The 25925-nt window shown below is 38.8% G+C and overlaps 2 protein-coding genes across 3 annotated transcripts; both read right to left on the reverse strand.

Moving 5' to 3' along the window:
* Window positions 1-181: 181 nt before the first annotated feature.
* LOC102292721 (solute carrier family 45 member 4) lies at window positions 182-13650 on the reverse strand. 2 transcript variants are annotated; one of them, XM_014338505.2, is made up of 13 exons: window positions 13443-13650; window positions 11058-11365; window positions 8186-8374; window positions 7908-8087; window positions 6870-7534; window positions 6638-6748; window positions 6296-6544; window positions 6076-6195; window positions 5603-5702; window positions 5444-5524; window positions 5221-5351; window positions 4791-4859; window positions 182-4655 (listed from the first exon to the last, which is right to left on the reverse strand). In XM_014338505.2, exons 2-13 carry the CDS (start codon window positions 11311-11313, stop codon window positions 4344-4346), a joined length of 2463 nt encoding a protein of 820 aa, XP_014193991.1. In that variant the 5' UTR covers window positions 11314-11365; window positions 13443-13650; the 3' UTR covers window positions 182-4343. The 2 variants fall into 2 exon arrangements, with proteins under 2 accessions (XP_014193991.1, XP_042082786.1); XM_042226852.1 differs by having other exon boundaries at window positions 6638-6751.
* A 2656-nt stretch (window positions 13651-16306) lies between these two features.
* On the reverse strand, window positions 16307-24250 carry LOC102293022 (G-protein coupled receptor 20). Its single transcript, XM_005937545.2, has 7 exons — window positions 23386-24250; window positions 19836-20110; window positions 19457-19723; window positions 19131-19375; window positions 18494-18578; window positions 16959-17084; window positions 16307-16792 (listed from the first exon to the last, which is right to left on the reverse strand). The coding sequence occupies exons 2-7, from the start codon at window positions 20031-20033 to the stop codon at window positions 16607-16609; spliced, it is 1107 nt and encodes a 368-aa protein (XP_005937607.1). The 5' UTR covers window positions 20034-20110; window positions 23386-24250; the 3' UTR covers window positions 16307-16606.
* Between the last annotated feature and the right edge of the window lie 1675 nt (window positions 24251-25925).

Raw genomic sequence — 25925 nt, forward strand, 5'->3', positions numbered from 1 at the left:
CCGCTCAGGAGATATCTACGTGTCTGACTTTTCACGGAAAATTTATGATTTTCGATAAATAGTAAGTTTCCTTTTTTCAGCATCCTGTCCGCATCTGTCAACGGAATGAGGTCCCCCCCCCAAAAAAAGAAAAAAAATTACTCTCGCAAAGATTAAAAAAAAAAATACATATCTCTATATAACAAAATGGAGCCCGAAAGGAAAGAAAAAGAAACGTTTCTGCTGTGTGGGATCATTTCGATATTTTAACTGTTTGTCTGTCTTTGTTTCAGTGTAATCTATCAGAATAGGAAAAACAACAGTGTGACCTGCAGTGTAAATTATGTTTTTCATTTTATGCAGGTTAAATGTCGCATCTGTTCTGCGGAGCTTTCTTACACAAACAAAAGCACCTCCTCAATGTTTAGGCATTACAGAGCCAAACATGAAAATGAAGAGACAAACACAGGTAGGCTTATATAGACATTGAGCAGCTTTATCATAATTTTTTTATTAATATGTGTTTTATTATTTTGAAATCAAGCATCTAGGAAGACTGTTCTGGGCCAGGCAGTCCTGAATTTTATTATAAAGGCCTGCCAACCCCTTAGTATTGTGGAGAGTGAGGGGTTCAGGGGGCTGGTTCAGGTGATCCATCATACGTTTTGCCAACCAGAAAGGTTTGTATAGACAAAGTCTCATCAGGTAGCTGATGTTAAGTACTGCATACTGATTTAATTTTGTTTCATCTTCAGACCATCAAGGAATTGATAGCCAAAAAACATGCGGAGGAACTCGAACGAGTGAAAATGGAAGTAAAGCAAGCTGTGGCAGTGAGTATAACAGCTGACATGTGGACCTCTTTGAACATGGAGGCTTACTTGGCTCTTACCTGTCACTACATTAATGAGAATATGCAGTTGTGTACATCTGTGTTGGGTGTGAAACACTTTCCACAAAGTCACACTGCAGACAATTTGGCCCAATTCAAAACAGGCATGATGGATGACTGGGCCATCACAAATAAGGTAAGGTGTCCACTGACCGACAGCACCAAACATGATTGCAGCAACAAGAACTCTCCAAAGTCGACATTCAGTTTGCATTGCACACAAAATAAATTTATTAGTCAAGAAATCATGTTATCAAATCCCTGAACTTTCATCCATAAGAGACAAATCTAGACAAATCGTATCATTCTTCAGATCCAGCACTACAGCCAAAGAAAAGCTTGCCAAAGTGTAGCAGTAGATGGGACGGCCCATCTTGAAACTTATCAACGAGGTACCAACACATTGGAACAGCACATATCAGATGCTGTCACGGCTACATGATGAGAAAGAACCAGTCTGGGTATCTGTTGCTTCTCTTCAACAGATTTAACTCCACTTACGGCTGATGAGTGTAACATCATAAGGGAAGCACTTCTTGTGCTGGCCCCTTTCCATCAGGCCACAGTGGAGTTGTCTGAGGAGAGTTTCAGGATCAAAGATCATCCCGATGATGAAAATGCTTTATTGTGCACTTGACCGGAACTCTTTACATCTACGCACACAAACAGCCACCCATCTCCATGACCAACTTAGGCGTCATGTCACAGACACTGCTTCTAACCTGGAGTCATTAAGTGTGTTGACCCTATCAACCCTTTTAGACCCCAGATTTAAAACACTCGGATTTCGTAGTTCCTCCAAGTGTAGTAAGGCAGTCAGTCGCCTGAAAATGGAGTGTGCTGCAGTCCCGCACAGCATCTGAGCCACAGCCTGGACCTTCATCAGAGCAGTCACCTGTTCCAGACAAGTTCAGTATTATCAGCTTATTCTTACATTTATTTTGATGCTAATGTATACTAATTTGGGGTAGATGACAAAAACTAAAATGGCCATGCATTTTTTATTATTTCAGAAAACCTGCAGCTCGATGAAGAAGTTGGCAGACAAACCAACAATGCAACAGCGGACTCCATCACTGAGGTCCAGCTACTTGGCAGAGAGAAACATTCCAAGATCAGAGGATCCTTTAACGTACTGGGGGAATAGGAAGACGTCTTATCCGAACCTTTTCCACCTGGCTTTACAGTTTTTGTGTACCCCAGTTTCATCTGTGCCCCGTGAGCGTATGTTTTCCAAAGCTGGGGAAATGGTGTCAAAAAAACGCAATAGACTGAATGCAACAACATTGGATAAACGTATTTTTCTGAATAGAAATTTATAATAAACTCTGAGTCAATTACATTTAAATGGGTAATATTACATTCACAATACTTTCATTTTAATTTTCACTTAATGTCATTCACAATATATTTTAAAGACAATATTTGAAATGTAAAAGATATAAAATGATTCCATGGAAAGTACAATACCTTACAGAGTATACAAGTATGAGTAGGTCATTGAATCAGTGTCTGTTGTGAGTCTCAAGTAAGTTGCCTGCAATGATATTTAAGGTCCAGCAGGTGTCAGTATGGAGCAAAACAACAACATGTGTCGACATAGTAACGATACAGTTTGGGGAATGTGCTGAAACGCTTCACGAGGCCTCGTCTACCCACAACTAGTAGGATGTTCTCAGATGAGGAGTTTATCAAAGAGTATTTGGTGGACTCTGCCTGGCTAATTAGCCCTGAGATAAAAGAAGTATTTGAAAATATGCAAATAGTAACAAGACAGATCAAGGACACTGTGAAAAATGTGAGGCTTTAGCCAGACAATTTTAACTTTTCACTTCAGTTCGGGATGAGCGCTGTTAGGTCCGCAACACAGCCCAGTTTCTCATCTTTGTACGTGGGATAACAAAAGAGTGTGAGATTACAAAGGAGCTGGCAGAAATGCACTCTATGAAAGGGACTGTGACAGGGAGTTACTTGTTCATGGAGGTAACTGCATGAATTGATAAGCTGGGGGCTAAATTGGGACAAACTGGCAGGTGTTAAAAGCGATGGCTGTCCAAATCTGAAAGGAAAAAACATCTGACTTTTGAATCAGATACAGTATAAAGTGAGAGAAATGAACCTAGAACTGAAATTGGCATTTTTTGCACTATTAAATACACCAGAAGGTGTTGTGTAAGTCACTGCTAAAAATTAACTATGCTGTTGATGTTTCGGCTAAAATAGTTAACTTCATCAGGGTAAGAGCGCTGACTCACTTTGTTACACTTTCACTTGAAGTCAGTGTGACTGCTGGATTTTTATTCTTTTATTCTTCAAAGAGGATAGCCTTCCACACATAAAGAGATGTTTTTTACAAACATTCTCAGTCCTGACGTTTAACAAATAAAGATAAACAACCTCTTTCAGCAATGATCACTTGTCTGCTGTCCTTCACATTTTTAACTCTGCCACGGAACCTGATTTTCATGAACTTACTCAAGTTCAAAACAGCCTAGATTTCGTTTGCAGAATTGAAAAACTGAGGATAAAATCTCAATGGTGCGACTAAAAAAAATCCTTTCGTTCAAGTAAACACAAAAAAGTCTCCACAACTCTGAAAGTCTCTGTGTGGTCAACAACAGACACACATTATGCATTATGGAACCTCTCAGATGCCCAAAGAGAATTCCAATTATCTGCCAGAGACAATACTGACAACAACAGTTTGCACAAATGCAACAAACCTTATGCACACATGACAAAATACTGAGTGAGCTAAAGTGACCTATGTCTAAATGACAGAATCCCATTGCATTAAAGCCAGCAACATTAATATCTGGCATCAAAAAGAGCTTAAACAAAAATATAATCTCAAGGCACTTCAGCAAGAAATTGAAAAATGTTTTCTGCATCTGCATTTAGCCTGCAGGTAATGCAGGAATACACATAACTTTTACAGCATCAAGATTGTCTATTAAGCAGTTATAGAACAGCTTCTATGATGTAAAGTGTCAGACATTACTTTACTCTGCAGCATCAGCATTCAGAAGAGAGACAGAAAGTGCCCTGTGTGCTTCTTAAATCCATTTTTCAATAAAGTTTGTTTCAGTAGTACCATCTAATTTACTTTCAACAGTCACAACAGATAGCTGTCATTTGTCTTTTGGTATTCTAATGGCTTCTTTAAATCTAAGCAGCTGGAAATTTATTTGCATTAGAGCTGAGGTAGTACGACAAATGAAACATATCAAAACTGAAATACTTATTTCTGTTAGTACACAAAGCAAATAATTGTTCCAGCTCAGCTCCACCTTGATATCTTAATATGGACCTAACTTTCCGCCATGTCTTTTTTTTCTTTTTCTGATCTTTCCTTCAGAAAGGTCCAGAATGTAAAATCTGTAAATCAAGTAGATGCATTTGGTAAAAACCTCACATCCTGTGATTTCTGCTTGATGAGCATAATCCTAAACAAGTCTTTGTATGGTCATGCTCAAGTAGAAGAGTGGTTTTCCATCTTATTCAAACTCTCCGTTTCTGTATCTGTGTTTGTGAGTTTCAGCAGAGCCTGTGTCTGCTCACTGGTATTTTCTGCATTCTGGTCTTCTACTCCAGGAAAACCCACCGAATCCTCGTCCTGCTCTGAGCTGCTGGGCTCCAAATCAGGATAAATGAGAAGGAAACAAGCTGCAAGAAAGCCAAGGAAAGAACCCCCAGAGGCCACAATGGGAATGACACGCACACTGCCAACTGCCTCTACCACAGATCCAAGTGCTGATGCAACCAAAATCTGGCTGATGTAAACCTGAAAGAGGAAATACTGTAACCAGACTATTTACAAAAACCTAAACATGCCGTTTCACTTTTGAACGTTTCTCATTTTGCTCAGTGTAACCTGAATTTATGCATCAGGGTCAGCTTAATTTGGTACAGTACTTACCTGGCAGGTTAAAATAGCGCAATCAATCCCAAAACCTCTTCGAGTGTTTTCTGGGCTGTGGTTAATGTACTGAGAAAAGAAGCATGACAGGAAAGACTGTAACTATACTGAAACGACAGATGTTTCTAATTGAATAAATGGGGAAGAGGCTCAAAACAAATAGTAATTAATTAAAGTGGTTTAATTGAATTATTGCATTAACTGTTTAGAAACTATAAAAACTGGAGCCATTTATAGACACATCAATCATTTTCAAAAGTAATTGGGGATATTAACACAATTTTAAATATAAGGATTGTTTTTAATTTTTGTGATTTGACACTATATAAATAAAACTGAATTGAACTGAATTACAGCACATTTGGTCAAACAACCTCAGATTTGACCATAATGGTTTTAGTATGCACCAGGAACATAAGTGTGATCATACCTCTTTTATTTCATGGTACTGGCCAAGTAATGCATAGGGACAGTAGGAGATACTCATGGAGATGATGCCCATGGTACTGATCATCACCATCGCAACATAAACATTAGGGATGATTGCCATGACTGCAGTACCTAAGATGAGAGGGAATTCAATCCGTAAGTAACTTTACAGAGGCTAACAACATTTATACTCATATTTCAACTATTCTAATAAGTCAGCTCACCTACTGAGAATCCCAGAGTCCCAAGAATGTAGATGACCCTAATGCTGAGATCAAAATGATCCAGATACTTCTGAAGGATGGCTGGGTGGAGAAAAACTGTCATTCACTGAGTAGTTAGCTGAATAGTTCTATAAAAAAATGAAGTTGTTTGAGTTTTACCAGAGCAGACAGCAGCAGTAGCAGCATAAACCACCAGTCCCCAGCAGCCCATCTGTACTCCTTTGTGATAATTTTGTAGCTCTGTGGAATTGGCTGGTGCCTTAAAGAAAAAAGACAAAAAGTAGAAACACTGACGATTTGACTTCCACTGACATTTTAGTGCCTTATACTCATAAATTGTAAAATGTGGTAAGCTGTTTGTCTGTTCTTATACAGCAGTGGTCCTCAAACTTTTTCTGGAATGCCTGCCTTTAAATGACAAATGATACAAAAGGTTCAACTTAGTTTCACTTTATATTTTTCCATGCAGGAGCTTTGTGGTCTCTCAGGGTGATCGCAGCAATGTGCTAAGTCCACTGCACTACTGTGTGGTTTCCAAGGAATACAAAATACCAAATGATGTCAGGTAGTGCTTCAACAACAATACAGATGGGATTTGGAAGGTATCTGTATGTGTGTGCTTGTGTGTATACCTTGGGGTCTCCTTGGAAAATAACCTGCCCCATGAAATCTGTATAAAACACAGCTTCAGCTATAATGGAGAACCATGTGAGCAGGTGACACACACATAATCTCCAGAGCTGACTGGGCATCTAGAGTGAAAGTAATACAGGCAGTATTTATTACTGGAACATCAATCATCTCTGTTGACATAATCCAGTGCTGTAGTAGGAGAATGAAGAAGAAATTCACCTTCAACATGGACAACCACAGCAGCCGTACACTCCCACCCTTGTCTGTTCCTCCCTCACTGCTTGAGCCCTCAGATGACACACTGCTGGCTGAAAGCTGCAACCGTCGTCTGTCTGTATGCCGCTGGATGATGCTTAAATCATTCAAACTTTGGGACGTGGTGATTGGCCGAGGGGTGAAATGTCCTGTGTGTCGCATTCGATGCCGTTGTGCTCCAACTCGACCATAATATGAAAAGGTAAATGAGGGCTGAAGAGAAAAAACCCACCAAAATCAGTTTTTATACATCTGCAAAATAACCTATGTTGTCAATTAAAGATTAAACAATAAATTAAACCATACTTGTCTGTAGTAGGTGGGTCTGCCTGGCCGTGTACTGGATGTATGGTTTCCCGGCTTGGTGCCATGGGTTTTCATAACACTGGGGAACTCAGAACCATTGGCAGGTTTGGCCTGCTAGGACAGAAGAGAGAGGCAGTGTGGTACAAATTACTGAAGGAACACTGTTTGTCTCAAAGTTACCATAAGCTAAAAAACAAACAAAAACCATATTTGATCACAGCAGCCATTTTACCAGTTTCAACTGGGAATCCTCTGAGCCCCAGTTGGTCTGCTGGAAGGACGGATGACCATTTGCTGAATCTTTAAGTTCAGATAAAACTGAACTTATAGGCGTCACGTCGGCCATCCCATCAGGAGGGGGTTGTGGTCCGACAGAAGGTGGAGTTTCAGCACTGGAATCTGATAGTTTGAAAACATCTTCAAGGTCTTCTTGCATTTCAGGTTGAAAGTGTGTCTCTGGCAAGAAATTTTGTGTGTCTGGGTCAAGGTCTGCATCTAACTCAATTGTAGCATCTGGCATGGCTAAGACTGAATCACTTTTACTCCTTACTCGCTCCACAGCAAGAAAGTCAATTTCCACTTCCTTAGGATCTGATTCAGGGTCGTCTCTGGATCGAGCTCGAGCAGAAGCATCCTCTTCTGTAATTACATCCAGTGTGCGGCCAGCTGGCTTCAAAGATACCTGGCCAGTAGAATCCCCATTTTCTGTGTCTTTAACCTGGTTTGATGGACTGAAGGGCTGCTCAGGGATACTGAACATGTGCAGTGTGACAGAGATAATAAAGACGATGGCTGCAAACATGAAGAGAACCTGCTCCTGTGATTGAAATGCTTGGCCCAGAGCTGTGCCAGTCCAGTCTAGACCTCCAAGCATGTATCCTATTGCTCCACCAAGCCCTAAAGAGACAGGTATAAGGGGATTAGTGTAGCATTATTATTTGTAAATATGTATGGAGGGTTGTGTAACTGTAATCCTAACATTATGCATGTATTCAGATTTGATAATGTTCAGAACATTCGCTTTCTGCATCCATGTAAACATTCAAATTACACGGTCCATGTCTTTCCTCCACTGTGTCAAAGAGGTGAGCCTTCAACTTAAATTTCATTCTGGGAAAGAGGACGAAGTAGCTGTAGTATGCGTGGTGAACTGTGTGTTGGTGTCCAGATACCTAAGAATGTTGACAGTCTGATCCCCGCTGAATGAATTCCTGGTTCACAGTCTTGTGAATGTTGAGAACGAAACCTCCAAAAATCTACATAGACTTACCAGCAGAGAATGCATGAATGTTCAGCGCAATATCTTGCTCATCTGTGTCTGCAATATCCAGCAGATAAGCTCTGATTGGTCCCTCTGAGGCATCAGCGCAGAAGTCCAGCACCACCACGCCCAGCACAGTAAGAACGATGCCGATAGTATGCTTATTGGGAGTGTCGCCGACGGAAAGGCCTGAAGAGAATACCACAAAATATACACAGACCGGATTTGGTGAACTGCATTTTTTATGATTTGTTAGCAGATTATCTCCCTTGAAGCCTTGCACTCACCTATTAATGAACCATTTAAAAACAGTGCCACTCCCAGCAGTACACCTACACAAAGACCCAGAATGAACGGTCTTCTCCTGCCCCATCGCAGGCTACAGCGGTCACTGGCTGTCCCAATCAGAGGTGTGAAGAGGAGACCCAGGATAGGACTGAGAAACCAGGTTAAACTGTAATACTTTTCAGGAAGACCTGGAAAATAAACACAATTGATTCATTCAAGTATTTTCAATTACACTAAAGCTAATATAAGAATTAAAAAACAACCACAGCATAGTGAAGTGTGTGTGTGTTTCCAAGTGATCCAAAAGCCTGTGAAAATAGGCAGGTCTTCAAGTTGAGTTGAAGATTTCCAATGAGAAGGAGAACTATATAAAAGAGGGAAGACTTGCAGAGTCTTGGAGCAGCAACAGAGAAAGCCCTGTCACCTTTAGATTTTAAATGGGAGCATGGGACCCACATAAGTATTTGACTGGAGGACGCAGAGTTGGAGTGGTTAGGTGCAGGCTAAGGAGATCTGAAATGTAACCTGGAGCAAAGCCACAGAGAGCTTTAAAGACAAATTATAAAACAGCAATCTAATCTGATCTGATCTAAGAGCAAGTGTTTTTGTTTTCTGACAGGCCACAAAACTTAATACTTAATGTATTACAACCAAATGTAAGTAAATGTCTCAAATTTGTCATTTTATTTAGGCGGTGGTGGGAATAAAACATAGTCTGCAGAATTTAATACCTTCATCTGTTATTTTTATTTTGATGCAAGGCAGTATTTGTCCATTGTCTATTCTTTTAAATATTGAGATCTATCAGGCTTTGGCATTAGATATTTGTATTTTGACTCTTTGGCATTAGATATTTGTATTTTGACTCGTTTGCAAACCAGTTTTTAGCTTTCACTAAAATAAAATAAAAATGCTGACAAAAAGCTGATGATTGTTTTGTAATAAGTTACTTATCTACCAGGCTCTGTTTTGAATAAGTTAAGTCAAAGTTAAGCCAAATTTAGATGCCTGTCATGCAGAAACAGGCACAGAACGTTTTCATTATGATTTCAATACACAAAGGGCAAGTTTTCCCATGTTTTAATAATATCACATGACTTGCATTCCACAGCTGAAGAACCACTAGTGCTTTTCCATTATCAGTGGTTTTTAACTTAGCAGAAGCATTTTTGGTAATATGGTGGCCAGTTACATCAACACAGTCAAAAATATGCTACAAACAGGAAAGTGGTGAAACCTGTAGTTGTGCATGTCGAAGACAAAACTATGTTACAGCATGTCTGCAAATCTCAAAACACTACTCTTCAGTTGTTTTTATCCATTTCCAAACCGGAGAAGCATTTCCATTTTTAGTGTACATCAACTCTAAAAGAAGTGGACTTTTAGGTTTAAAATCTGATGAATTATGTCAGCAGGCTGACTGAGCTGGATAATTCTCAAGGGAACAGTATGCTCTGTTCCTGCCTTCCTTCTCCCTTAAGTCAACAAAAGCGAATATAACTTTCTCACAGCATGAAAAATATCTCTCTCTCCAGCTGTCTTTTCCATTACTGCTTATTTCCTCTTCAACAGACTTATGCAGCAAAGCTCAGAGATGCTTTATACACTTTTCACTAATGAAGTAGTTATACATGAATGTGTCTCTGTGTGTCCAATACAAGTACATGGGGAAGAAAACTCTAAATGTTTGTCTGAGCTAAAAAATACACATACGGTAAGTAAAAGCATGATAAACCCATGAGACAAGAAAAATCGTGTCTATACTTCACTTGAGTTTTAGGTTACAAACATACCTTGTGCACTGTGAACAAAGAAACATGAACAAAGTTGTGTATCTGCAACAAGTTAATAAAACACATTTACTGTGCTTAAAGGCAATGTCAAACAGTTTTCTAAACACATCTTCAGTCAAGAACCCTGGGATTTCAACAAGCTATGGATGCATTTATTTGGCAATAATCAAAGGTAAGTTCAAAATTACAACCTGTCCCAGCATAAAATGAACTGCACTTGCTGAATGTTTGTTTTAAAGGTGTTGGCTATGGCAAAGTAAGCAAGAGTATGAGTGGTAAGACAAAACAAATCCTGATGTTTCACCAGCTCAGCAGTGTCTTTCAGTCTTAACACAATCGTTTGCAAGTCCTGAAGCTTTAAAAAGCAAAGAAAAAGCATAAAGATTTCTCCTTTTCTAATGTAATTAGCTTAAAACGTATCCATTCCAAAAAATAAGTGAGGCTGATTCAGTTCAATAACTTAAAAAAAAATCCTATGTCAATAATCCGTTGTCATCTATAACCAATATTACTTGGTAGATCATTTACATTCAACAGGTTTAGCAATAAACTCCATTGGCATATGAAAAAATAACTACCCAATCAGACACGTTAATTAGAATCAGTCAGTCTTATCATGTTGTTAATGGAGCAGAAAAGTGAAATGTGCTGTGTTAAACATTCTTCTCATACCTAACCAGTAAAAAATGCTTTTGTTCCAGGTCTGTTATGGTTGCTAACTTGACATCAAACCACAAAGCTCCCCGCTTGAGTAGAGATACGGGCTACATGATACAGAAGAGCAGCCCTGAAACCAATGAATTGTGACAACAATCAAATTCCACAAAGTCACCACTGTTACCTGACTACTACCACAACCACAGACTGATGTGCATCTGGTTTGGATAACAGTGGTTAGCTTCACTGCAAATCAAATCCAGCTATTGTTATATAGATAGTGAACCAAACACAGCATAATCGCTGCTACACTGCAACCATTCTTCAAGTTTTTTGACAGTGATTAGGAGAATGCTGCCACAAATGTGTCACTAAGATAACTAACTACTGGATAAGGAAAAAACTGTGTTGTGTCTCCTACCTATTTGCAGCAGAACTGGTGTTACCAGAGCGGTTTCCATGGCATAGCAAAACTCACGTCCAAACATCACTGTCCCGTGCATTACCCAGCGATGCAGAGGGATTCGTACTCCTCTGCCTTCCTCGTCCATGTCTGTCTCACTCTCACTGTCATATGCTTCTTCTTCTTTGGGTCTTCTGATCTCTGGAAGACGAGAAGCATCTCCACCCTCAGCTGCCATCTCCATTTCAGTCTGGTTTGACTTCAGGGGAACCATTTGCTTGTGGCTGTTATAGATCAGTATATATGTCTTTGTGCCACAGTTTTTCCTATAAATACAAGCACAATCTTACCATCTTATCACTGTCAAAAAATGTAATAGGCATAGTTTTCACCTTGATTTTTTATAGCTCATGAGAAGATAAAGCTATTTCAGAAGACTAACAAGTCACTACTAAGGTCAAAGCAAAAGAAACACAGAGGCGAGAACAATCACAGTTTTAGCACATCTCCAAAAGTATTTAATGGTGATGGGTAGGGAAGAGTGTAAGAGAGGCGAGGTGGGGTGATAAGTGTTTTATGGTCTCCAGCAGATGTTTGTGGTGGTGACCTGCAGTGAACTCCTGAATAGAAGTGGCTGTGTGCATGAAGTTTGGGCAAGTCCAACTAAGAAAGTTTGTGCTAGTCAGGCAAGTCCAGGTTAAAATATCTTGAGATTTCTCAGTAAACTCCTACTAATAATGTTACAAATTAACCTGCAAAAACAAAACAAACAAAAAAAACAGATACCAGCTGTGCAAAAAGCTAAAGCTATGACAACACAGGATGTAGCTTTACCTTGATTTAAACAGGGAAACCTGTTAGTGCATTTTCCAGAAAATCTGTTCAGTCTCCAAATGCTGATACAGAAGTCTTATTATTATTAAGTAGATTTTTTAATGAACTGTTATTTCTGCAAGTAAATTCTAGTGTGAATGAAAAAAAAAAATACACCACTGTCCTAGAAGGGTGCTGTAGCAACATCTTCCCCCAGAATTGCTTTATTCCCTCCTTATAAGATAAGATAAGATAAGATAAGATAAGATAACCTTTATTAGTCCCACACGTGGGAAATTTGTTTTGTCACAGCAGGAAGTGGACAAAACAAAACTTATGTAGCAAAAATTAGAATACAATACATTATATTAATTGTATAACTCCCAGAGCCACTACTCAAAGAGATAATACCTCCCTTAATGATAAGATGATGTTGATGGAGAGAGTGGTCAAACAGATCAACCCATACCAATGCACAGGTATCCAGTTTGGTTCAGATCTGGTGACAGTGAAGGTCATAGACTCCTAGCACTCTCATATCTATCATCATCCTGGAAGAGATCAGTGCCCTTAGGATTTAATTTTCTTATCTTACAACTCTCTTTTCAAGGGGAATAAGTGGAACCAGACACTGCCAACAAAAGGCCTAAGAGTTCGAACAGAGACACCTGATTCCCTTAGTCTAGGGTTTGAGAGGTTCACCCCATAATGGGTTTGTATAAATTAAGACGTAAGACATAACAAATAATTTACAATAAGTATAAGCATCATAGACTCAAATAAAGGGCCAAACGATCAAAAAACTTAGACTGAATTAACCCAAGATTGCTCTGTTAAATACAGTGACATCGCCACTATCTAGAACCTTTAAGTCATAATAGCAAAATCAGACTCATAGACAAGAGCCACATTAAAAAATAAACCATTATTACACCACTATTGCTGTTGCGTAAGTGGAGCAGAAAGCAAGCAGATCCTATTGACACATACCTTACAAGAGAGCATGGCAAAGACCATTCTTCTATTCTTTACTTATTCATTTTCTGCCTGGCTCTTCTGAGTTGAGCAATATGAAAAAAAGCTTAGATCATGTTGATCAAGTTGATGTTTAATGAGAGCTTTGTGCAGTTTTCTGTCATTTTCACAAAGAGACAGATCAAAGTGTTTTTGTGTTTAGTTAGTAATCCAAACAAATTAATGTAGAAAGGTAACTTTTTTTTAAACTTCATCGAGGTGTGCGAGCTGAATTCTCACAGGACTGTGTGTACACGTGAAGGTCCGAGGGGCTCGTTGGACCAGTTATGACATGTTTTGCCTCACCTGAACTACCTGCCAGTCTATAAATAATAAATTAATATATTAAAAATTATTTGCCGTTTTATGCGAATAAGGCGCACAGCGATAAAAGTGTATTCTCGTCTGGACTGAGAGGAAAAACACCAGAATTCAGGCGCATTACCGTTAACCTGACTTTGACTGACGCAAAAAGTTACCTTAGCAAGCTAGGCTTGGCTGATATTAAGCAGCTTACGTTAGCGAGTTAATAGCGGAGAAACCCACTTTCATGACAGACAGGAACGTGTAACGTACCTGAGATTTTACAGCGCTGTGGTAAAGCTCAGCCAGTTCCGCATTGTGGAAAACTTCTATGACGTGTTAGCACAAAAAAAAAATAAGAAGAAGAAAAAAAAACCTCTCACTTCTTTAGGTTTGCAAAACCTTTGCAAGCTAACTGGGTGACCATAGGGTTTACTACACTCACCAATTTCAATGGTTTCCACATTAACACAGCGGGGCGTGGCCATCAGAAAACCTTCGTGACGTCAGCGAACGCCTCACCTATGGACGCCGGTGAAAGGGCAACTAGCTAGCATGATATAAGTGGAACCAACTGCATGGAAAATTGCATGGATTGATAACATAAAGAAATGAAAATATGTCAACAATAATGGACCTCAAGAACTGGCAAAAAAAGACAATTCACAAAGTCATAATGGAGGATATTTATTTATTTATTCATAATTCATTAATTCATTTACTCTTTTATTTATTAGCTAGCACGCTTTCGACTCTTCCTAGAACTTGGTCCTACAGCTCTATATATGTTCCTATATGTTGTTCCTAAACCATTGACTTTGACTAACTTGACCATTAATTCGGTTAATTTCCTCCCTGCTCCAATATACATTTATTGTGATCTAGAGCTTCAAAAACAGGCTCTGAAGATTGATTAATTAGAAGCCATCAGTTCTTCAGGCTATTTAAAAATCGCATAATATTATACTCTGTTGTAAAAAATAAATAAATACATAAACAAACAAACAACCCTGTGCTTACATTCACAGAATCATTCGTCCAAGCGGTTTCCAATGCGCTGAAGTTTCCTTCGGGCTCGTTCTCCATTGGTTTTTTCAAAGAATAGGCAATGCTGCTCCCTGGTGTACATCAGTAGTTATTATTCTCTAATATGTTCTGATTATATTACTTGTTTGGGGATTGAGGAGGAAAATGCCCTCACTATTAAAGAAAGACAAGAAGAGAAAACGTATTTAATATACTTTTTAAATTCACATCTCAGTTTCTGAGCTGGTTAAAGATTGCATGGGATTAGAAATTAGTATATATCAGAGGAACAGCACAAGTTGAGCTGTTTGGGGACAAAGTTAGAGAGGCAAGGCTGAGATGATTTGGACACATGGCGGGCAGAAATGATGGATATACTGGACAAACAATGCTGAAAATGGAGCTGCCAGCAGGAGGAAAAGAAGAAGACATCAGAAGAGGTTCGTGGATGTAGTGAAGGAGGAAATGCAGACAGAAGAGGATGTTAGATATAGGGTGAGATGGAGGCAGATGATCCACTTTGTCAACCTATAAAGTGAACAGTCAAGAGAACAAGTGTTTAAAATGAGCTCCACCTTAAATATCAGGAGCAGCAATACTGATCCATATATCACTGATGGGGAATTTTTTGGTGCAGGATGAGTACTTTTACTTTTGACACACCTAATGTACAGTTTTCCATTGATACAGTTTAATGGGCAGTCAGGTATTTTCTAAGTGTTTGATTGCTTCATTTGCTAAACTAATAGTTCTATAAATGGTAACGACACTGCTCAAAAGTTTGCCTGTACTGATGTGGACTGGGTAATGTGTTAGGAAAGAAAGGATCCCACATTGTTTGACAGAAATGAAAACGATCAACCAACAGAGAACTGCATTTAAAGATGCCCTGAAAACCAAATTGAAAAAATGATGTAGCAGCCTAGTCCGTTTTTCAGAAATTTCATTGCAACAATTCCAAATGTTACTCAATATGTTGTATGGCTTTATGTATGGCCTTTTTGCATGCATGCCTAACAAGGATGAGGAAACTTATGGTGCCTTGGAGGATCTCCTCCCAGATCTGGACGAAGGCATCAGCTACTCGACAGGACAGGACAACTTGGATGGCCGTAATATCCCAGAGGCGTTCCATTGAATTTAAGTCAGGTGAACATAAGATTTCATTTTGATACCAAATATCATTCAGGGTGGGTAACCTAGCCTGTAGAGGTCTGTGCATCCCTCCATAAGCCTTTTCATGCCTGACCCATCCCCAAACCAGTCGTGCTGAACAATGTTAAAGCCAGTATAACGTTCTCCATGGCTTTTCGAGAACCTTTCATGCCTCAGGGTTAATCCTCAGGGTGACCCTGCAAGAAAAGTTCAGGGCCGCAGTGGCAAATTTTGATATTATACGGTAAACATCAATTAGGCTCCAATGTCCTGACAGTAAGCACAGGGCCCACTGAGTAAAGCTACCCTCATTAAGTTTGTCTGTGAATGATTGGTCAGAGACATTCATACTGGACGCCTGCTAGTGGTCATTTTGTAGGGCTCTGGCAGTCTTCTTCCTGATATCTGCTTTTTGCACAAAGGAGCAGATACCAGTTCTGCTGATGGGTTAAATACTTTTTAAAACACTTTCCAGCTCTTCTAATGTAACTGTCTGTCTCCTAGAATCTACTCCATGCTCTTGAGTCTCTGCTGGAAGACACAGCAAACCTTCTGGCATCCTGGAGGATTGGACTACCCGTGCAACCTCTGTAGGGTCCAGGTATTGTCGTATGCTACCAGCATTGACACTGAGTCTAGTCACATGCAAAACTGATGAAAAAAACAGCCAGAAAAGATAAGGAGGGAAAAATGTCAGAGGCCAAACACATTTTGTTTAGCAGTGTATTTAAATGAAAACTATAGAAAGAATAACATTTTACAATTTTTCAGCCAGGAAGAGTCCAGCAAGAGGTTGCGAGCACATTGTTTTAATCTGGTCCAGTTCATCTTGTTAAAGAGTCTCACCTTTCTGTAAGAGTGACACCGCGCCACTGATGAATATGCATCTTATTTCTGCTAAATTGAATGGCAGAAATAAAAGGAAAACAGACAACACTGGAATATTTACCATTTTATTGAGACATTTTCTTGTGTAGTTTCTAATAATATCCAGAGGGCAGTTGGCTAAATTGACCAAGTGTCTATAGACATTGACAAATGAAAAGTCAGTCCAGAGTGATGGCAATGTTTCTTGGTGTGAATATCATATACATGTGAATATCTGCATGTTATTGTGTTGGCGCTCATCATTGAAAAAAACAATGGCAGCACTGAGTGTCTGTGTTGAGTTCTGCTGGTCAGCAAGTTGCAGAACTCAGAACTTTAACTGTGCCATCCCTATAACTTATAGTTTTATGCACCCTTTGTAAAATATTTTACAGTGTGCGGTCCTTTCCTGTGTTGCTGCTCTGCAGTGATCTGAGAATCTTGGTCATCAATATAACATTATTAGTCATGGCGTTGTCCGTCCCTGCTGAGGCTTTAGAGCTGTGCTGCATACTGACAATGTCACCACTGGTCTGCTTGGGCTCTGCGCGGCGGAAAAGATGTCTCATAGTGGCCTGGAGACAGCAGGAGAAGTAAATTATTTGGAGAATCAATGAGTAAAAAAATGATGATGGGCATATCACACCTGAAGGGACAGGTGGATGTGGAGAAAAGAAGAAAAATGTCAAGTTAGGTTAAAGAATGTGGAGGAAGAGAATAGGAAAAGTGCTTCAGTCTTACCTGGAAATTATTTGTAACAAAACAGTAGACAACAGGATCCATACAGCTATTCAAACTGCTGAGGGTGACAGTTAGATGGTACACTATCACATGGTGAGGCATGTCAGGGTAGAAGTATACCACCACCTGCAGCACAAACAGGCAATGCCAAATGTTCCCATAAAAGCAAATACATTTTTATCATTTGGTCAAACAAAAACGTTCATTTCATTAATATGTTTATTGTGTTTCACTGTTTACTGTTTTTATCTTTGTTGTATTTTATTAAAATTATAACTTTGAGATCCTTACTATTTTCCCTACTTTTGTATTCAGCTTTTTTAAAATGACATTCTATTGTATTTTAGTTTAGTATTTTATGTTAACTTTGCAGTCAATGACTGCCTGAAGTCTAGAAGCCATTTATATCCAAATGCTCAGTTTTCTCCTCTGCCAGGACTTTACTGCAGTCATCTTCAGTAGCTGTCTGTTTGTGGATCTTTCTGAATTCAGTTTTGTCTTTGGTAACTGAAAAGCCTGCTCTACTGGGTTGACTGACTTGGGCATTGAACATTGTCCGATTTCTTTGTCTTGGGAAACGCTCTGGTTGCTTCTGCGGTAAGGTTTTTGTCACCATGAAGTGCTGTCTGGATCTGATCAGAGTACAGCCCTGCACACCTCACAGTTCATCCTGCTGCTTCTGTTAGCAGTTGCATCATCAATAAATACTAATGACCCTGTTATACTGGTAGCCATACATGCCCATGCGATATCACTGGCTCCAACCATGTTTGACATATAACGTGGTATGCTTTGGATCATGAGCTTTTTCTTTGCTTCGCCATACTTTTCTCTTCCCACAATTCAGGTACAAGTTAATCTTTGTGTCATCTGTCCAAATAATCTTTTCCTGCACTGCTCAGGCTCTTTTAGATGGTTTCTGACAAAGTCTAATCTGCCCTTCCTGTCCTTAAGTTTAACCAGTGGATTTGCACCTTGCTGTAAACCCTTTGTGTTTACATTGATTGCAGACTCTGACAATGATACATGAACCTCCTGAGTGTTAGTGAGGAAACAGGCTTCATCTGACCATAAAATTATTTATCAGGAAGTTGTCCAATTATATTTGAGCTGCTGAAAATGGAGGACTGTGTACTGTGTGTATACTGTATGTGTGTGTATACATAAACTTTCTGTCTTTTTAATACATGTCAATATTGGTTTGAAATATTGTACATGTATTTTTGTCTATATATTTATGTTATATATATATATAGATTTTTCTTTTGTTGCTTTATCACCTGGTAATATTGTCTAATCAAAATTGTCCTGAACCTACCGGTGACCCACAATGCAGGGTCAAGGTTCACCCAAGCATGGACATAATTTATGAGTAGTTCAAGCAAAGGCTGGTTTTCTGCCTCACATTTGTTCATTTGTAATCCTTTTAGAGAATAAAGTTGAAAGCATCCACAGTTTCATAAGGGAGAATACAATCATTAATACTACTTGGCCTTTTACTTTATATATACTTGTTGCAAATACTTGTTGCTCACCTGTCTAACATGAAAGGGTGTGAAACAGACTGTGAAGATGATCAGCACAGTTGTCAACAGCTGGACAGCTTTCCTTCTCCTATCCCTGAGAAAATAAAGTTAAAGATACCATTATCTGCATTTTTATGGGATATAAACTATCCTATGTGTCAGTGAGTCAAAGACAGACAGACGGCTCACATACACACATGGAACAAAGAGGCTCACATTCAAACCCAATTTCAGTTCAAAATCAACATTTAACAAACCCCCTGCACATCTTAGGACTACACGGTGAAGCTGGAATAACTGGAGAGAATCCATGTAAACAGTTAATGCAGTGCATCCTAAAAGTATTCAGAGCGCTTCACTTGTTCCACATTTTGTCATGTTACAACCTTATTCCAAAATCGATTTATTTACATTTCACTCGAGATTCTGCACACAATGCCCCATAATGACAATGTGAAAAAGGTTTGCTTGAAATTCTTGCAAATTTAAAACAAAAAACAAAAACATAACATGTATATAAGTATTCAGAGCCAGTGTGTGATTTCCTCTGAATATTTTGTGGATGCACTTTATTTTCTTCAATACAAGAAAAACAACTTTAGTTTTCTTTCCCGCCATCTGTCAGTGCAATATTAGTTCTACCTACCTGCTCTGTTGCATCAGACGACGGTCTGTTAAGGCCCACATAATGCGCAAAGTGAAGACCACAATGATGACAAGTGGTAGAAAGAACTCAGTGATGGTGAGAAAGAGGAGCTTTGAGAGACAGCAGCCTGTGTGCTGAAAAGCGGTGGAAAGAAAGGAGTAGGTAACCACAATGGCAAACAGCCATACAGAAATGCAAACACATTTGGCCACACTGGAGTTCCTCCAGCGACGAGAGGCTTCAGCCTACAAAGACAGAACAGAATGTGCAAGTGTCTAGCATTTTCAAAAGCACGACTGTGTAACCAAGCTACAGACGACACTCACCTGCACAATGGCAAGGTACCGGTCGACGCATATGCAGGTTAGAAACAGGATACTGCAGTACATGTTGACAAAGTAGCTGAAGATGTGCAGATATGAGCAGGTGATACAAGCTCCTCCACTGTAGTAGAGCAGGATGCGAGTCGGTAGAGAGAGATTCACCAAGAGGTCACTCACGGCCAGGTTGATGGTGTAGATGACTGAGGTGGTCTTTTGCTTGGTGCGGAAACAGAAAACATAAAGTGCAACTATGTTGAGCACCATGCCCACCTGAAAAACCAAAAGAGTTAAAAGATAGATGCAAGGAAAATTAGTAAGAGATATTAAATTTCAACATAGAAATTATGTGCAACATTAAAAAGCCTTCGTCAAAACACCTTACCAGGAAAATAAGGGAGTTTATGACCACCAGTGCAATCCAAAGGCCATAGAAGTCATTGTAGAGCCCCTCATCTAAATGTGCCAGTCTTTGAAGATATCTTTCCATACCACTTGTGTTTGCTGGACCCGATATTTGAGGTGTATTAAAGGAAGTGTTGATGAAAAGCCAGGACTCTGTACCATTACTGTTCATCATCATGATGTGCGATGAGGTGATAAGCCGCCTTAATGATGCTGATGAGGATTGTGAGGATGACACGGATGATAAAGTGGAAACTGTCAGAGAGAATAATACAAGTTTTATAGAGAGATATATACACCACATTTACTGACAGATCCACGCATTAGTTGCATTAGTTTTCATGTTTAAACAGAAACCTGCAGTTTTACACTTACATCACCTCTAAAGGCCTGCCTTGCTGTACTATGTTACTTCCTCTTTTCTATGTTTGACTTCAGCATCTACAGAGAAACATAGGGACACACACTGTCCTCCTTTTCTCTGATGCTCACTCTCTCTGTCTCTGACCTCATACTGGCTGTTGCTGGTGTCACAGATACACTGGCATGGCTATTTTAAACCAATATCTGGCTTGTTGAACCCATATATTTATAATGTAACTATATTTATTTATCACTACAGCAATACTCCCTGAGGGGCTAGGATTAATTCTCATTCCAGCTATTATTACAAATAAAAAATAAATACTTTTGCTCTTATTGGCCAAGATATAACCCTCTCACAAAGTACAGAAACAACATGTCATTACTCTGGACATCCAGGGACCTTTTCATTTAATCATAATAAAAAAGAGATAGATCATTTGTTTTCTTTTCCATTTAAATAGCTCACAAAAGCTTAGATCTATAGTAAGAGAGTCATTTCATGGCTACATTAATTAGCCCCTGTTTGAACTGGCGTGTGTATGTTTATTTACTTTAATTATTTTACTTTAAGTGACTTTTACTAAAAGTGATCTGAGGATTTTACACCTAAAGCCAACAGGACAGCAGTAGCGTGTTGAGATGAAGACTGTGAAGGAGAAGAAAAAGGTTACAGAATCAATCTCATGGAGAATCTACTGGCATTTAAAGCACTAAAAAAGGCCAAAGTCGCATGATGTTTCGCATAAATGAGCTGGATTTCACTCCTGCATCCTTTGTCTTCCATGACAAATGCAGTTTAATTGCTCCTGTGAGTGCCACACTGGAAAGGTTTAAGAAGCCCAGTGTATGTGATGCCCGGAGTTTGTGTTTTGTGCTCCTTGCTTACAACAAATCTCTTAGCAAAATAATCATCCGGCTGATGAAAAATGTAGTCTATTCATGCTAATGGGAATAACATGCTCAACTGAGGGTGAGGCATGAATAATGTGATTCATCTGCATGAACCGGAGCAGTCTAGCCACACAACATTAAGAGCACTGAAGGAAATAAATGAGTGTTTTCACAGTAACACCCTCTGATATTAGTCAGCTTATTTGACCTAGTTCATCATTATTAACAGTGCTTACAAGCGTTATAGTGGAGCACTCTGAGGAAAGTTTTTATTTAGGCACTTGCTTCTTTCTCTCTCTTTTATGATATATGCACAAATATGAGTGTTATTCATTCTAAGCAACCCATGAACTATGTGTAAGTTTCAGCAGAATGGCAAAAAAGTTAGCCCTGTTGTCATTTCTTCTTTATTTCTAATAACTTGTGCATTTAAGAGTTACTTAAAAACTGTTCCCAAACATTCTTTGAGAATTTTTCTTTTCAGTTTGTTAAAGGTTTTCCACTTAGATTTCACTCTTAGAAATGTAGTCAGACATTTTCCTGTGACACCCGTAACTACAGCCAGTTGCATTTAGTTTGCCCTTACACACTGTTCATAAACCGTGTCTTCACAGGATCCAAAATGAAATGCTTTAGACTTTATAAATAGCCTATGAGACAATATTAAATTAAATAATATTTCACAGAGCATGAGAAAGTGTATATTTTGGGGTTTTGTAAAAAAAAAAACTATCACACAACATCATGCCCTATTTAATCTAAATAATAAAAACATTGCAGCTATAATTGTTTAAATATATTTTATTGAAAGTAAAAATGGCGAGATCACTCTGGAACTGTTGGGATTTATTATACATTATAACCATTAAACATCATGTCTACTGCTTATTGTATAACTGCAAACTAGTCTGTGTATCCAAAACAGCAATAAGATACCACCTAGCTCTGATCTACCCACTCCCTATTCCTCTTCTGAGTTCTATTGTAATCTAATTTAGCTGTCACCTAATTTAATCTCAGAAGTTCAGAATACAGGGATTCTACTTTCTTCATTTTTAGATTATTTAGTTACATTGTTGCTTCTTGCTCTTGCGGGTGCACATCTTGTGTCTGTATCAAGGCACCATCTGACCTCTGTATGTCCTCTGTTCCTTATGTGCATCATACATATGATCACTTCTATGTTTTTTGTTTTTTTTTTACTATTTCCAGACCAGCAAGTGCCTACCTCTGTGGGAACCTGGGCAGCTGTGGTGGGAACACAGTGTCAAGGTCACCCTCGAACTCTGTCACCACTATCCCATAGAAAATACACACATAGTTTCAAGATTCCCTAAATCCACAATTTTCTGTGATTTGACCCACACGAGTGGATCTAGAATGCATCTCAACAGACGCGGCTCAAAATTAACCTGAAACAGCCTCAATGTACAAAATCTAGTAGCACCTGCAATCGTATAAATTGACTGACCCTCTCAAGTCATCACTTTTCAGGCTAAACGAATGACATTTAGGATATTTTTACTGATGTCAAATGTCAAATAAAGCATGTAAGAGTTAATACATGTGATACAGCTATAACATGATTGGAATCCTTAGGCAACCCTAACAGCACGACGAGCTCATGTTTGTTCTTCTATTGCCATCATGGGCCATCAAGTAAAGATTTATGGTAGGAAAATTAAAATGCTATTAATTTAAAATAAAATTTACAGTAGGGCTCACACTCTCTATCTGCTATAAGCTAAAATACTGCCTAGTGTAACTGTACTGTAATACCGCAACATTAGGCAACCCAGATGTAATCTAATGCATCGCTGTTTCCATTTTATTGTTGCTCTTCTTCTTCCAAAATCAAAGACAGTCATGATGCAATGACTGTAAAATGATACTGGGAGGAAAAGAGAGGGCTCAGAGGAAGATCCAAAATAACACTGTGCAAATAAATCCTAGCAGCGTGGGAGTCTGGCTTTATGTGTGTGTGTGTTTGTGTGTGTGTGTGCTACTGATCATCTAAAAGACAGCATTTAAGAAAACAAATAAGGCAAAATTATGGAGTGTGACAGTGATATATTATGTTTTTTCCTAGTTTCACTTAAACCCTTCAAGACAACTCTGATTTTAGAGACATATGTACTCACGATTGGACTAAAAGCTTGCCATTGGTGTTTCAGCACACCCTGATTAAGAAACAGTTCACAAAAATCTAACTTGGTGAAACACTTCATTAAGTTTTCAATTTTTTAATAAAATAGAAATTTTATATGACATACCTGCTGAGAAAAAGGAGATCAGTCAAATGAGTAACTCTGAAGTTAACTATGATGAAACTGGGGTGTCTTTAAATCCTAATCCAAAATTCCTTCATCGTTGTCCAAGGATACTTCAGCTTTCAGTGACCTTTGCAACTTTGTATCTTCATCCCCGTTTCTGGAAGTTGTCTTTCTGCGTTAAGCAGTTCATCATCAGGTAGAATTCCATTTCTGTTTTGTGCGTAAATCTGTGAACGAGATCTACTTGCCCATTCTGAATATCTCCAAATTTTTCAAACACCCTCCTGTCTATTGGCCTCTCCATCTGTGTTTGTAAATCTCACCTGTGTCAGTGTGTTCTTATTTTTCTCTTTTCCTATTTCTCCTTCTTTTTCCATCATTTTTAGTCTCTCTCTTCATTCAGCGGCTTGGGCTTAATACCTTCCTCCCTCACTCTCTAAAGCTCTCTTCAGTTTCATCCCCGGACAGGAAGTCTTAAAATGTGTTTACATTCCCGGGAACATGCATGTGCCCATATACACTATGCACACACACACCAGTGTAAAGCACAAGCATGCACACATAAAACATATTCTGTAACAAATGTTGTGCATTTTCTAGGGGTTTTTCTTTCTGATTTTGTGACTTTCTTTCATATAAACAGAGTGCGCAGTGATGGATTCTTATATCAAACATGGCCAAAGTTTCAAAAGCTTAGTCAGTGTTTGAAGTGATCCCTGTGAACCAAAAGCTCAGGCTTCAGACTTGGCTCTCCATGATGTCAAACAGAAGGAGTATCTTTAACATAGTCCTCTCAAGCACAAGAATTACATACAAAGAAGCTGTTCAAACCCTTTGTTTGAGCCGAGTGGCCAATCAGGAAAGGCAGATGTTTCAGACAAATGAACTGAGGGCATACAAAGAGACATAGTGTAAGATACATATAAATTTGGCTCATCTGCACTTTACTACAATCGAAATAAAAAATATTGGTGAACTTGTATGAAGGAAAATTAGAGGCTAAATATTGTTTGCTGTTTTTCTTCACTGGATTTTTTAAAAATGTGTGAAAATTTGTGTGTGTTACACATCTACTGTATTTTGTAGACATTTCTTAAATGTGTTGATAAATGTATAAAGACATGATTAGATAAATGTATTTACAAGCAACAATTACATTACAAACTTTGAAAAACTCATGTAATGTAATGTACTCAAATTGATGGATGCTTAATTATTGTCATCATGTCTCCTGTAATGTGCAGCATTTAGCATATCTTATATTTTTTATCCATAACCTAAATACAGGAAGTAAATACACTGGTCTGACTAAAAATCACATTCAAATCAAATGTAAGACTCGGGCTGTCTCTTGATAACTAGTCCTGGTTCAAGCATCCATCAGTCTTGCAGAATGGGACAGGTTTAGGTCTCCTGGTTTCCTGGCAGGAGAATCATCATCACTCATAACTTGTCAGGCTAGCTAGAAAAGATCCGGAATAACGGATGCCAAGAGAAGCGCCATGGATCAACCTGTTAGAACGAGCAGGGTAAGAACAGAATGGAAAGAAGTGCATGGAGCAAGGGCACGGGAACATTTTAGAGAAATACTCAGAGAAAAACATGGAGTAAATATATATGTCTGCACATGTGGGTAAACAGAAGACAGACCGTTACAGTATATAATGTCTTTGTGAATGTAGGCTGTTATAGAGATGGTGCATCAATCTGTGGGTAAGAGGATCTGGAAGGTGTGGTTTATATCATTCTGAACACCGATGATTCGTAACAGATGTTGACATTTTTTGCATTTCTTACATTGGTGCAGCCATCTGCAGCAAAAAAGTAAAGTCTCCTGCCTTCCTTGTTTAACGGGAATGAGGAGATTTTTTAAATTATTCTGTAAACAACTACATGTATCCCTCATGGCAACAAGCACAAGAGGAAAATGTGAACTTACTTGTGGAGTCTCTACAGAAACAATAATATCCTTAAAGACAGGAACCAAACTAGCCTTGTACAATTTCCTACCAAGTCCTTAAAGAAAAAATTATACCTGTTTATTTTTGTTTTGAAGGGATTGCCTCACATATCCAAAGTCCCCTGTCTTATCTACAGTCTAATCGCCCGTGACGATTGTTTAACCAAATGTCACACTTGAGAAACTTTATGATTTGTCCCAGACTTCATGTTTAACTCTCTGTCAACCTGACAAAATGCAGGTTCACAGCCCTGTCCTCACACCTATGGATGACTAATCTACTAGCACATGGAGAGAAAGTGAGAATGTGATCTGGTTTTGTGCCCTTGGATAAAATAAAAAACTAAAATAAACTGTCACTGTCAGTAGGCAGTAAGCCTGATCCTCGTGACTATGAGTCCTTAAACCCTTGTTTGGTAAATGTCTGTGACTAAAGATTGAAGTGTATGAGTATTAATGACTGTGTCTGGATGTATTATTATACAGGGAGTGCAGAATTATTAGGCAAATGAGTATTTTGTCCACATCATCCTCTTCATACATGTTGTCTTACTCCAAGCTGTATAGGCTCGAAAGCCTA

Source organism: Haplochromis burtoni, unplaced genomic scaffold, assembly GCF_018398535.1.
Source record: "Haplochromis burtoni strain Fernald_Lab_line unplaced genomic scaffold, NCSU_Asbu1 Contig_230, whole genome shotgun sequence".
Classification (NCBI taxonomy): Eukaryota; Metazoa; Chordata; class Actinopteri; order Cichliformes; family Cichlidae; genus Haplochromis; species Haplochromis burtoni.